The sequence below is a fragment of the Manis pentadactyla genome, chromosome 1 (assembly GCF_030020395.1).
Source record: "Manis pentadactyla isolate mManPen7 chromosome 1, mManPen7.hap1, whole genome shotgun sequence".
NCBI lineage: Eukaryota > Metazoa > Chordata > Mammalia > Pholidota > Manidae > Manis > Manis pentadactyla.
Genome location: NC_080019.1, coordinates 195,880,877 through 195,894,999, shown reverse-complemented (window position 1 = coordinate 195,894,999; position 14,123 = coordinate 195,880,877). Strand labels below are relative to the sequence as shown.

At 49.5% G+C, this 14,123-nt stretch overlaps 3 protein-coding genes across 3 annotated transcripts in view; 2 read left to right on the top strand and 1 right to left on the bottom strand.

Moving 5' to 3' along the window:
* TSPEAR (thrombospondin type laminin G domain and EAR repeats) overlaps positions 1–14,123 on the top strand; it is a 158,629-nt gene that overhangs the window by 78,232 nt on the left and 66,274 nt on the right. The window lies entirely within an intron of this gene.
* Positions 1,449–2,507, top strand: LOC118925814 (keratin-associated protein 10-8-like). Its single transcript, XM_036912060.2, has one exon. The coding sequence runs from the start codon at positions 1,497–1,499 to the stop codon at positions 2,103–2,105; it is 609 nt and encodes a 202-aa protein (XP_036767955.2). The 5' UTR covers positions 1,449–1,496; the 3' UTR covers positions 2,106–2,507.
* Positions 7,560–14,123, bottom strand: part of LOC118925813 (keratin-associated protein 10-8-like) — a 49,031-nt gene continuing 42,467 nt past the window's right edge. Inside the window, exon 2 of the mRNA XM_036912059.2 lies at positions 7,560–13,523. Coding sequence (XP_036767954.2) covers positions 9,497–10,114 — 618 coding nt within the window. The 5' untranslated portion in view covers positions 10,115–13,523 and the 3' untranslated portion in view covers positions 7,560–9,496. The remainder of the gene's footprint in view (positions 13,524–14,123) is intronic.

Below are 14,123 nucleotides of genomic sequence, written 5' to 3'. Positions count from 1 at the left end.
CATGGTCATCTGGACCATCCCCCAGGCAGGGCCCCTGCTGAGATGGAACAGGGCCATGTCACCTTCTTGTTTCAGCTCAGATTGTACAGTCTCCATTTCACAGTCTCCTTAGTGCCATGTTTTTGGGCTGTATGCTTGTGATTTTCCTGGTAAAATGGGCCCCCACGCTGGCACAGAGCTGGGGTGCTGTATAGGGTCCTAAGCACGAGAAGGCTGAGATGTGCCGCGTGGAGGAAATACATGAGGCTCAGTGTGAGTCCCAGGGCTGATGGTTGGGAGTCCATGTGGAGGACGATGTATGTCAGGTGCGTGTTGGGTTAGGTGTCTTTAAACAGAAACATACACCCAACACGGTCAAGTGTTGGTCGGTTGATGAAAATGCTGGGACCAGAGGCTCACAGGGGCCCAACCCTGAATTTCCCCAGGAGAGATGGTTCAGTGTTTGAAGTATTTGCTGATTCAGTGTGTGTGGCAGCTTACAGAGCAGGACCACTGAGGATGACAAGAATGCTGTGTGTGTATGTGTGTGTGTCTGTGTACAGAGAGGGAGGGGGAAGGCCCTGAGACAGAGGGAGAAGGTCAAGGGGAGAGAGTAGTTGTGTCTGGAGAGGAAGTTGGGGCTGGCAGGCAGGGGTGAGGGAAACCCACTCTGCACGGCCACCTTTGTGTCTCTGCTGTGCTCTGTGGCCCTGTGCTACTCAGGGACACTGGGCTGGTGTGTGGGGCTGGCAGCTTGGAGACCAGCAGCAGAAGGGCTGGGTACAGGCTGCAGGGGGCTGTCCCTGGGAGCTGCACAGAGGGGGTGAGGGCTGTGATTCTCCCGCAGCCCAGCCCAGGAGCCCCATGGGGCTCGCGCGGAACTGTCCTCATCTTGGGCCAGGAGGGAGGCACGCAGCTCGGCCCTAGAGCACAAAGGCCTGTGGCCCCCGAGCGTGAGGCCTGGAGTTGTGTTGGTGAAGAGATTTCCTCCACAGCTCAGCCAAGAGTTCTGGGTCCGGCCTCGGTGTGCCCCTGCCCTATATGCTCCTCCTTCACGAGCTGGAACAGTCCTGTGTCCCCACTGGGCTCAGTGTGTGAACCACAGGAAAGTGCTTCCTGGCACCATCTGCCTCCAAGCAGACAGCTGGGCCTGAGTGGCCCCCCAACAACTGAAGGTCCCAGGCACGACCCACCCACCCACTCCGCCCCCAACTGAGAACCCAGGCTGGCACCCTGCCCACCCCGCTTCTGCTGCCCCGGGGACACAGGGACCAGGCTTCCCAGACAGATACTCCCAAGAGTTTTATGAGCTGGACAACATCCAGGCAAACAAACATGCCTAATGCTCTCCTGTGACCCGGAACTGGAGGGTCCTGTGACCCATAACTGGAGGCTCCTGTGGCCTGGGACACGGGATCCTGGAGGGGTATAAAAGCCAGTACCCTGCACCTCACTCACACACACTCACACACTTTCACACACTCACACACACACCCCCCTCCAGCCCACCGCCCAGCATGGCCGCCTCCACCCTGTCCATCTGCTCCAGTGACATGAGCTACGGCCCCCGGGTCTGCCTGCCCAGGTCCTGGGGCTCCTGCACCGGCCCCTCCTGGCAGGGGGACGACTGCCCTGAGAGCTGCTGTGAGCCCCCCTGCTGCACCCCCAGCTGCTACCAGTCCAGCTGCTGTGTCCCGGCCCCCTGCCTGACCCTCGTCTGCACCCCCATGAGTGGCGGGTGCAGCCCCTGCCAGTCAGCCTGCACCAGCTCGTGCACACCCTCCTGCTGCCAGCTGTCTAGCTGCCAGCCCTCCTGCTGCACCTCCTCCCCATGCCAGCAGGCCTGCTGTGTGCCCATCTGCTGTAAGTCTGTCTGCTGCAAGCCTGTGTGCTGTGTGCCCATCTGCTCTGGGGCTGCCCCCAGCCCAGCACCCCCATGCTGCCAGCCCACCCCCTGCCCCCCGCCCTGCTGCAGACCCTCCTCCTGCGTGTCCCTCATCTGCCACCCCGTGTGCAGGCCCGCCTGCTGTGCCCCCGCCTCCACCTGCCAGCCCAGCTGCTGCCGCCCAAACTCCTGCATGTCCCTGCTCTGCCGCCCCGCGTGCGCCTGCCCTGCCTGCTGCTGACCCACTCGTCATGGTACCAGCCAGACTCAGGTCCCACCTTGTAACTGTGGTCCTCACAGCCAGCCCTGTCGGATCCATGTGCCCACAGGCAGCTGCTCTCGCTGAGGACGGGGTCAGCTCTCACCTGGAAGCTGGTCTCCAAGTCCTGATTGCCCTGCACTTAGACCACGTCCTTGTGCCTACTGGCCCACCTGCTGCTGAGCTGGTGCATGAAGAACTGAATGCCCACACTTCTGCTTCAGCCCTTGAGGGTTCTCCTTAGAAGTCCCGTGGCTGTGCCTCCCCCCATATCTCCCACCCCTCATGAGGGTCAGCTCAGCCTCTTTCCACAGTGTCTCTGTCCCCTCACCAGCCTCCTCTGGAGGCACAAGAGCAAACAGACCAATAAATGCCCCTGCCTCTGAGCGCAGCACTGGCCCTGTGTGTCACCATCTGTTCCTCAACTTGACCACATGTTCAGCCTTCTCACCCACACACGGCACTCTGCCATCCTGTGGGCCCTCCGTGGCATCCCGCAACTCCTGGGGCCCCAACTGGGCAGCAGGGCATGGGGGTGGGTTTGCAGCCTGTGGCCATTTGGGGCTACCTTGGGTTCACCCTTCACCCCCTGTACCACTTTACCCCGGCACCAGTAATTAACAATTCACTGAACATATCTTTTCTCGGCTCACCCTTATAACTTCTCACAACACCCACCAAATCAGGAATAAGGTCTTCTGGATTTATGTTTTTCCAAAGCATGTTTGAATACCTTCATAACTTCCAAATCAGGAATTTTCTTCTGTATATTGCCTGAAATCCTCTTGCTTGCCCACTGATATCCCTGGGGTGGTATCAGGAGCATACCTGGGGATTGAAATCTCTGCTGCTTGCACCCTATGTGAGCAGAGATATTTTCCTCAACCTCTCCTGGCCTTTGTGTCCTCTCAAAGGTCAGAGTAATAGGACTTATACTTAAGGTATTTACAAGGATTGGCAATACAACAGAAAGCGAGCACATTCTGATTACAGTGAATGTGTGGGTCTCAAGTGGATTGGCCAGAACATAAAGGCACAGTGATGGTTTCTGAGTATTCTAAGAACTCTTTAAAGAATATGTCTGGAATAAAGAAGTGTTGGAGTTGCTGAAAGACGTAGTGATTCTATTCCAACAGTCATAAAATCAAAAGGCTTTTGATGTGTACATGTCAGAGGGTCACCCAGGAGTTGACCACAGAAGGTGTGGAGGTTGTACAGGAAATCAAAGTGCCTACCATGCTGAAGTCCTATTCCCAGGAAGGAGGAGGATGCTCACACAGGTGTACACTATGCGGTTTCCAGCCACGCAGCTCAGTGTGCTGACTGCAACACATGGAACCAGAAGGTTTGAAATAGCCCAGAGAATGAGAATTCTGCAGAAGAGTCTTCATCTGAATAAAGTGCTGCCCACCCCACATGGCCCAGTGGAGATGGTCAAGGCAATCGACGTGCTTAACAAAGCCAACTCTGAGATCAGAAAGTGACTTGCTAGAGGGTGCACAACCCGCCGAGACATCCAACACTCACTCATCTGCAGGGACCATTTGAGTGGGGCCTCATCTCATGAAGACTTGTTTCATAAAAAATGAAACTCTCTTATTGGTCTTTTATTTGTTCAGGGACATTATGTTGATTTCTAGCTTAATTAACAACACAAAGAGTAGTGACTCAAGGGACGTAGACTATGACCAGAGGTCAAACCGACCCCAAATACCTGGCAACAGCCCCCAGGCACAGGAAAAAGTGACCCAGACACCAACACCTCTAGACTGTCCCACACCTCGCTATCCTTGGGACCTGTGGCAAAGACCTGGCGTGCAGGGTCCCCAAACTGATGCTGACCCACGAAGCTCATTATCACCAGGTTGAACACTTGCCTCACTTGCTTTAGACTCCTGAGTGTCCCCTCTGTTGCTAAAGACCAGTCCTAATTTAATATATTTAACCTGGAAAATTTGCAAGGCCCATAGCTAAGCACATGTTCCTACCTCTCAGAATGGCTTCAGACTAACTCTTCATACACGCCCCGTTTCTCCCTCAAAGTCCCCTATTCCCTGACCCACGAGAACTCGCCGGCAATGCCTGGACACTAAGCCAAGCAGCTCCCTCGGTGACTCTTACCCATAAAATCCTCAGATGTGCCTCTGGATTTTGCCTGAATCACCCCTCAGATAGGCCCCTCAGTTAGGACTTGACATACTGTGGGGTCTCTGTGAATAGGAGTTGATTGAGCCTTGGGGGAATGTGGAGTTGCTGTTGTTTCTCACGAAGCCCAGGCCCCCAGGAAGTTCAGTGGCAGTTTCTCATGTGTCTCCATGACCCACTGTTAGAGTTCCTATTTGGAGAACACTGGCTGCACGGGCCAGTCCCTGGGGCAGTGGGGAGTCTCAGGTTGGGCTTGAATTCCCAGAAGGAAGGAGGCTCAGTTTCAGAGTCAGGGAAAGATACTGAGTAGTCAAAGAGGGAAGCAAGGATTGGACTGAAAAAGAAATAGAAATTCTCAAAAACTAGGGGTGAGGCTTTGTTGTGTGCCATGATGAACCTGACTTGTCCTCCCACATTAAGTAACTGGAAAATTGAACAAAAGATCTAAAGCAACTGTTTTTCAGACATTGGACAACTGATGGTATAGAATTTGGAATCCCGAGAGAAGGGAAACAAAGGTGGTTCATCCTCGAGACCATTGCTGAATACTAAGCCATTCATTCAAAGCTCAGAACACGTGATGCTAGACAAGAGCAATTTTGGAGCTCTGAGGAGAGATTATCAGAGCTTACACAAGGCTGAGAGATGTTAGAGCTCCAGATGACCACAGGGAAGCATCCTTGCTGAATGCCAGAGGCATCCGGTGCAGATCCCAGAGGCATCACAGCTTAATCACAGTGCAAAACCTTCCTGAGAGCAAAGGCTTCTCTAGATCCGTCCTAACAAAACTTAAAAACAAGCACAGAAGCATCAAAGATTCAAGGTGATCCACAGGTTGTAGTTGCCAGCAAGAACAAAGTCCAGTTAGGAAGGAAACAAAGTACAACATTCAACAGCATTACAGTATTATTTTATTGAAGTCCAGCATTCAAGAAAAAATTATTAGACACATGAAGAAGAGGAAAGTGTAACCTATAATCAAGAAACAGAAGTTTATAGACACTAAGCCCAGAAATGACAGTTAATAGAATCAGCAGACAAGGTAGTTAAAACAACTGCTATAAATGTGTTCAAGGATTTAAAGGAAAACATGATCACAATGAGGAGAGAAATGGAAGCCACAAAAGAGAACTAAATGGAATGCCAAGAGCTAAAAAATATAACATCAACAATAAAAAATTAAAAGGATAAGCTTCAAAGTAGATTAGACCCTGCAAAAAAAAAGATTAGTGACCTTGGAGACGTTGCCATAAAAATTACCCAAACCAAAGGACAACAGAAAAAAAAGTTAAAAAATTAGAAACTAACCAAGCCTCAGTGGCCTGGGGAACAATATTAAGTGGTCTAACATACATACAACTGAAGTACCTGAAAAAATGTGGGGAGCATGAGGGAGGGGAAACAAACATATTTAGAGATAATGGTCAAATATTTTCTGAATTTGAATAAACTGGTAAGCATATAGAAAACTTGAAAACTGCTATCCACTAACCTGACCAAATTGTTATTTACACAACATTCCATCCAACAACAGAATTCACATATTTTCAAGTGTACACGGAACATTCAACAAAATAAATCATATACTAGGCCAGAAAAAAATTTCAATATATTTAATAGAATTAGAACCAAACAGAGAACATTGTTTGACCAAAGCAGAATCAGATCAGAAAGATATCTGGAAAATTAATGAATATTTGTATATTAAATAACACATTTCAAAATAATCCATGATTCAAATAAATTGCTATGGAAATTAGAAAATATTTTGAATGAAATGAAAATTAACTTTATGGGATGCAGTTAACACAGAGTATAGAGGGAAATGCACAGCTTTAATAATGTAGAACAGAAGGATGGCCTATAATCAATTATCTAAACTTCTACCTTAAGAAGCCACAAAAAGAAGCACAAGTTGAACCCAAAATAAGTAAAGGGAAGGAAATAATCAACAAATGTAAAAACTCACCAAATAGAAAATGGACAAACAAAAGAGAAAATGAATGAAAAAAAATGGAGCTTTTGGAAAAGATCAATAAAATTGATGTTTCTAGCTTTAATAGTCAAGAAAAAAAGAAAAAGAAATTAACAATAACAGGAATGGAAAAAGGATTACCACCACAGATTGTATAGACATTAAAAGAACAAAAAAGGAAGAACACAAACAATTTAGTGCTGATATAGTCAACAACTTAGACAAAATAAGCAAATAACTGGAAAGATGTAAATTAGGAAAACTAATATAAGAAATAGAAAATCTGAATAGCCCTCTAGCAATTGAAGAGATTGAATTCATAATTAATATCTTCCCCACAAACAAAACATTGCTGGAAATCCTAAGCAATATACAAAAAAGCTGTTACAATTCACAAGTGAGTTTAGCAAGGTTGCAGGATATAGTGTCAATATACATACCAATTATATTTCTATAAGTAACAATAGATACTTGGAAATAAGTAAACATATGACTAACTAAAACATTAAAAAATGAAATAATAGAGAAACTAACATATGTACAAGATCTATGGACTAAAAAAATGACAAAATATTGTTAAAAATTAAAAGCAATCCTAAGTGACTGAAGAGAGATACTTATGGACTGTTAAGTAATTTCATATAACATGATATGATATTGTTAAAATGTCAATTCCTTCCAAATTTACCTGCAGGTTTAATGCAATTCCAATAAAAATCCCAGCAGCCTTTTCTATAGAAACCAATGAGCAGACTCTAAAATACATTCTAAAATCTATATGGAAATGTTAAGGATCGAGAATAACCAACCAATTTTGAAGAAGTAAAACAGAATTGGAGGGCTCACATTGCTTGATTTCAAGACGTAACTTAAAGCTACATCGATCGAGAAAGGGTGTTATTGGTGTAGGAATAAACTTAAAAGGAGAAGGGAACAGAATAGAGTCCAGAAATAGCTCTACACATATAATCAATAGATGTTTGGCAAGGGTACTTCAGAGGAGAGAGAGAAGAATCTTCTCAACTAATGATGCTGGAACAACTCACAGTATATTCAAAGATTAAATTGAAGTGAATTATAGGACTAAACATAAAAGTTAAAGTCATGAAATATTTAGAAGTAAGCATTGGATAAAATTTGTGTGACCTTAGGTTTAAGCAAAACTTTCTTAGATGGGGTTATCAAAGAGATGTGATACACTGGATTTCATCAGAGTTAAAGATGTCATCTCTTCAAAAATCACAGCCAAGAAAGTGAAAAGGCTAGCCCTAGACGGAGGAATTGGCAATATATATATATATATATATATATAGCAAATGACTGGTGTCTAGAGTATATAAAGAACACTTACCATGAATAATAAGAACAAAAACAATCGGATTTTTTTAAATGGGCAGAAGATTTGAATAGACACTTGACCAAAGATGACAAATGGCAAACCAGCACGTGAGAAGCCGACCCCTCATGAGTCATCAGGGAAATGCAAATATCACTATACAGGCTGCGCTTACCACAAGGCCCGGCAGCTCTACCCCTGGGGATTTACCCAGGAGAATTAAAACATGCGGAGGGCAGATGTTCGCAGTGGCTTCATCCATAATCCCTGACCTGGAGACCCCACAGGCACTTTAATAGGGGAACGGATACATCCATGCAGTTAAATGCTGCTCAGCAATTAAAAATGAATTAACTACTGATGTACACAACAAGGGAGACAAGTAAAGGAGCCAGATGCGGAGAGCACAGATTATTTCATTTCTGACACTGTAGAAAAAATTGATCTTTGGTGACTCAGCAGAAGGGAGGGTGCGGGGCTCCGAGCTCAGTGCTGATGGGAAGGCATGTGAGGCAGCCTTGGGCACAAATGTAGTGTTATATACCTTGACTTGGGCGCAGACTGTGGGCCTTTTTCAAAACTGATCAAACTTACAATTAAATTGGATGCTTTGGATATAATGTGACTTGTTACCTTGACAAAGCCCATTTTGATCAGAACCAGTGGATGAAAACCTGGTCAGGAGGTGAAGAGGTTGGACCTGGAATGAGCCATAGGCGGGGCAGACAGTGCGGCTGGGAGGCGGGGGCTCAGGGAAGCAGGGCTCCCTCTGTGGGTCTGGCCTTAGCGTTAGGCCGTGGGAGGGCTGAGGGGTCAGAGGCTGGGGAGGCAGTGCCTAGTGTGACTGGTGGGCTGGGGAGGGCTGCCCACTGTCTAATCCGTTGCGGGCTGGGTACAGGGGTCCACTTCCTGCAACACTCTCGCCCCACCCCAGGTGACTGTCCCAGAGTACTTCCTCCTCTGTCGGCAGGTGCTGTCACCTGGTGCCAGCGTCGCCCCAAGGTCAGTGGGCTGCTGCCCGTGGCCGTTGCCACATCCAGACCTGCCGGGGTTCCTCAGGTCACAGGGGCCCTGCAGCCATGACTCCTTGTCCCTCAAGCTCCCAGATGAATCTGGACCTTCAGGGGGGTCCTTGGGCAGCACATGGGACCCTGTGGGCCCTGCCACCCCCCTGAATATCTTGTTTCCACACCTGGTTGTCCGCCCTGTGAGCTGGGAGCAGCTCCTCCCTCCCTCATCACGTTTCTGCTCATTGGCAGAACTCACGGGGGGTCCACAAGCGGCTCCCAGGGCCCCCAGAGGCTGTGCTGTGTGGAGCCCCAGCCCTGCTTCTTGGCAGGTGACTCTGGGGCCAGTTTTCCCAAATGGGACAGTGGCAGGAAAGGGCCCAGGGCTGAGAGAGCCCCCAGACCACGGCAAAGCTCAGGCGACCAGGCTCGGGGAAGCCTGGGAACAGTGGCCTCCCTGGGCGACAGTTGGGGGTCCACCTGGGGCCCTGCCCCAAGCAGTTAGCCATGCCCTCTGGGAGCTCCCAGCCTCTGTCCGAGAAATACTCGTGGCTGGAGGAGACAACGTCTGGCCAAAACCCTGAGACCCCCCGCCCCCAAGAGTGCCCAAGGAAAGGAGGTGGTGAGGTAGGGCAATGGGTTTACTGGGGAACCTGGGAACAGGTTGGAAGTGGAGGCCCAGGGACGCGAGGAGCAGAGACATGGGGAGGGAAGGACAGGTGACCCAGAGGCGGCGGAGGTGCCTCCTGGAAGGCTGGGGTCAGAGGTCAGGTCAGGATGGTGGACACAAGGGGCGACCCTGTCCTGAGGGGGGCAGCCGCCTAACACAGGTCAGGACCAGACTGAGGGGAGGCTCGGAGGGCCAGTCCCAGGGTGGGCCTGAGTCCTTCTGGCCTGGGGATCGAGTGGGTCAGCAGCAGGCAGGGTGGGTGCACGCGGGGCGGCAGAGCAGGGACACGCAGGAAGCCGGGCGGCAGCAGCTGGGCTGGCAGGGGGAGGCGGGCACGCAGCAGGTGGGCCTGCACATGGGGTGGCAGGTGAGGGACATGCAGGAAGAGGGTCTGCAGCAGGACGGGGGGCAGGGGGTGGGCTGGCAGCATGGGGGCGCTGGGCAGGGGGCAGCCCCAGAGCAGATGGGCACACAGCACATGGGCTTGCAGCAGATGGGCATGCAGCAAGCCTGCTGGCACAGGGAGGAGGTGCAGCAGGAGGGCTGGCAGCTAGACAGCTGGCAGCAGGAGGGTGTGCACGAGCTGGTGCAGGCTGATTGGCAGGGGCTGCACCCGCAGCTCACAGGGGTGCAGAGGAGGGACAGGCAGGGGGCCGGGGTACAGCAGCTGGACTGGCAGCAGCTGGGGGCACAGCAGGGGGCCTCGCAGCAGCTCTCAGGGCAGTCGTCCCTCTGCCAGGAGGGGCCGGTGCAGGAGCCCCAGGACCCAGGCAGGCAGACCCAGCGGCTGTAGCTCAGGTCACTGGAGCAGGCGGACAGGGTGGAGGCGGCCATGCTGGGCGGTGTGAGTGTGGGCATGAGTGTGAGTGTGTGTGAGTGAGGTGCTGTGTGTTGCCTTTATGCCCCTCCTCTCTGTTGTCCCTCTAGGGGGCCGCAGGCTTCCCTTCCGTGTTGGTGCTGGGAGCCAGCGGCATCCTGGAGAACAGACGGCAGCTGCTTTAGTTCCAGGAGTGGTTGCTCACATCATAAAACTCCTGAAATTTTCATGGGATGTCTTTACTTGTTTTTAGTCCTAGAAAGAAAACGTGGGGTGGAGTGTAGCTACCTTGTTTGAGGGGGGTCACTGGGAGGCTGGGGCCAGGGTGCGCGGGGCCCCAGCTCCCCCGCTGGATGAACAAGGCCATGCTCTCTGGGGTTGGAGGTTTGTTTGGCTCCTAAATAAAGATAACGTGAGTCATGATTTGTACACAGTACTTATCCATGCCCTGCGGCTGTGGTAACAAAACGCCACAGGACCAGGTGGCTCAAACAGGAGATCTATTCTTTCCCAGTCTGAGGCCCCAAGTCTGAGATCAGCGTGTGGGCAGGGCTGGGTCCTACCGAGGCCACAAGAGAGACTGTCCCGGGCCTCCCCGGCTTCTGGGGTGAGCAGGCCATCTTGGGATTCCTTGGCTTGTAGACGCGTCTCCCTAATGTCTGCTTGCATGTTCATGTGGCACCTCTCAGGGTGTGCCCATGTCCCCTTTTATAAGGACACAGTCCTATCAGATTAAGGCCCTCCCTGGTGAGCTCACTGTAACTGGATAATCTGCAAAGACCCTATTTCCAAATAAGGTCACATCCTCAGGTACTGGGGTTTAGGACTCCAGCGTCCTCTTGGGGACACAGTTCAGCCCATAGCAGGCACTTCCTCTGAAGCAGACCGTGCCAGGGTCAGTCATGGAAGGGCAGGTTGGCCTGCTCCCCTCCCAGGGACTCCGGTCTGTGACAGGTGATGGGCAGGAGCAGACAGGTCAAGGCATGATGGGCCTGACAGCACATGTGTCTCCTCTGCTTGTCCAGGCACGGCTGTGCTCGGCAGGTGATTTCTTGTGTATTTTCCAGAACAGTTGTGAAAAGCGTACAGAGGTCACCTCGGCCCCTGGCCCAGCTTCCTCTAGTGTTGACACCTCACATATGTGTGGGTCAATGACAAACCTTAACATCAGCATTGGTTCGTTACTAGTCACTTAAGAGCAAACCGCATTCGGTGCACCCCTTCCGCGAATGCCCTCCCCCAGCCCAGGCCCCATTTGCATTTGTCAGGCCTTCTCAGTCTTTGGGGCAGAGATAACTTCTTGGTCTTTCCTTGCTCTTTGTGACCTTGACACTTATGGAGAGCAGCGGTCAGGTGTGTTGTAGAAATTTGGGTTTGTCTGAGGTTTCCCCCAATTAGAATGAGGGTATATTGTGGGGAAGAATCCCATGGAAGCGGTGTGTTCAGTGAGGCAGAGCTACATGATGCTGCTCTGTCTCATCACTGGGGGTCTGTTTTCCCTTCTGCGATTAATAAATATTTGGAGAGGAGATTCTCTGAGACGTTGCAGGTATACTTCTTCTGCTGAAACACTCACCCAGTGGTTTTTCGGGTTCCTCTGGGGATCATGCCTGCAGCAGTGGGCACTGTGGTGTTCTGATGGTGATTTTCCACTTTCCCATTCCACCCCCATTTAGTAATGAAATTCTACTGTAAGGAGGAGCTGTCCCTCTCCTCCATTTATTTATTTGTTCTGTTATTTACTTCAATGTGGACTAAAGAATATTTGTTTATTGTTTGAGTTCTAATCCAATATTAGCATTATTTATTTGGTTGTTCAAATTGTTCCATCTTTGACCCTTGGGAACTCTCTCATTCAGCCCTCAGACCTTCAGCATGCCTCCAACTCCCTGACGCCTCACTGCCGGCCCAAACTCCCCTTGAGTTTTCTCTGTTCCGTCCTTGAAATCAACCACTATGCCAGAGACTTCTGGCCCCTTTTAGTGGATGATGGTATTTAGAAACCAAGACTTGGAGATAGGTGTGCTCATTGCTACTGGAGTGTCACCTCCCCAGGGGGTAGACTGAGGAGGTATATGTGTGTGTACTGACACATGCCTGATCTTAGGGGGATGGTATTCAGTCTTTCACCATAAGGACCATGTTGGCTGTAGTTTTTTCTAGATCAGTTTTTTTCGTGCTAAAGATTTCCTTCCATTGTAGAGAGATTTTATCATGAATGGATGTGAGGTTTTTGTGGAATCCTTTGTATGCATTTGTCAAGATGATCATATAGGTTTCTTTTTTAATCTGTTAATATGAGTTACATAAGTTGATTTTTTAAGCTTTTTATTTTGAAAAAGTTAGAGATTCACAGGAAATTGCAAAGCTTGTACAGAGAGGTGCTGGTAATTGACTTCTGAATGTTGAACCAGGCTTGAATTCCTGGATAAACCCCACTTGGTTGTAATGTACTGCCCTTTTTATATGTTGCTGGATTTGACTTGCTAGTATGTTATTCAGGATTTTCACATCTTTATTCATGAGGATGTCGGTGTATAATTTTCTTCTGTTGTAATGCCTTTGGTTTTCATGATGCTGTACTCATAGAAGGAACTGCCTAGTATTTCCTCCTCTTCTGCTTTCTAGATGAGATTGCAGAGAGTTGGAATTCTGTCCTCTTTAAATGTTTGGTAGAATTTTATAAGGAATTGAATTTTCTTTAAAGATACCAGACTTTCCAGTTGCCTGTTTGTTTTTTAATGGGTCTCAGTGGTTTGTGCCTATGAGGTCTTGCTCTGCATTATCTGAGGTTTTGAATATGTGGGCATAATGTCTTTGCAGAAGTCCCTCATTATCCTTTGGATTTCTGAGAAAAGGTTAATAATATCCCATCATTTGTTCTTGATACTGGTAAGTTGCTTCTTCTCATTTTTTCCCCTGGTTAGTCTTGCTAGAAGTTTATCAATTTTATTGATCTTCCCAAAGAACGAGCTGTAGTTTCACTGATTTTGTTAATTTTTCTTTTACAACTGCATTGATGTCTGCCTTATCCTTCTGTCTGCTACAAGTTGCATTGGCTTTTCTTCAAGTTTCTTAAGTTGAAGCTTAGATCGTTGATTTGACACCTTTCTTCTTCTCTAAGGGAGCATTTAGTTCTATACACTTCCCTCTTCCTGAGCATTCCCCGAGTCCTCTCTGTGCCGATGGTCCTGGTCTACAGTCTGAGGCTTCGAATGAGCTGATCTCCACAGCCCCTTCTGGCTCTGATTCCACAATTCCTGGATTCAATGCATATGTTTTAAAGGTAGAGCTGATGAGGACTGACACACAGCGGGATCGGCAGGCAGGCAAACCTCTGGGTGCTGAACACTGGGACTTCCACATCCTGAAGCCTGAGGCTGTTGCAGCCAGATTCATCCTGTTCATGTTTTCACTCGCCAGAAGGACATGAAACGAGAGCATGGAAAGCTGGCAGGATTACAGCGATAATTATGCCTGGCAGGAGAGAGAAGTGTCTTTATTGCAAAGGTCCCCCAGGGGCAGGGACTGTCCCTTCATCTCTGCCCTTCCCATCTTTCAGCTCCTGGCAGAGGAGACCAGGAGGAGGCATTTTGGCCCAGCGGAGATGTGTTCCATGGGTGGGGCCCTGAGGGAAGCTGAGCATCCTGTCTCGGGAAGGGCTTGGATCAAGGCCCCTGTCCCTGTGCCAGCCCAGCAGTCGGCATGGTGCGTGCACCATCTTTCTCTTTCTAAAGGGTCACGTGCCTGATGAGGCCAGTTGGTGGCTGTACTTAGTGGACAACATTAGAGAGGTGAGAAAGGAATGTTCCGGTTTTTAGCTGGCAAGTATGGGGCCAGCAGACAGGCTCATTCCCTGTGTGTGTAGACTTTCCTGGTCAGCTGATTAAGGCACCCCCAGGTGCCCCACTGCTTATTTATGGAGAGTGAGCTTAATATCAGCTGTTTCGCAGCCTCATGGGGCTCCCTCAAGACACCTGCTTTGCCAGCCCTGGCAGCCTGCCTTCCTGCAACCCAGCACAGATTCCCCCACAAACTCAGGTGCAAAGT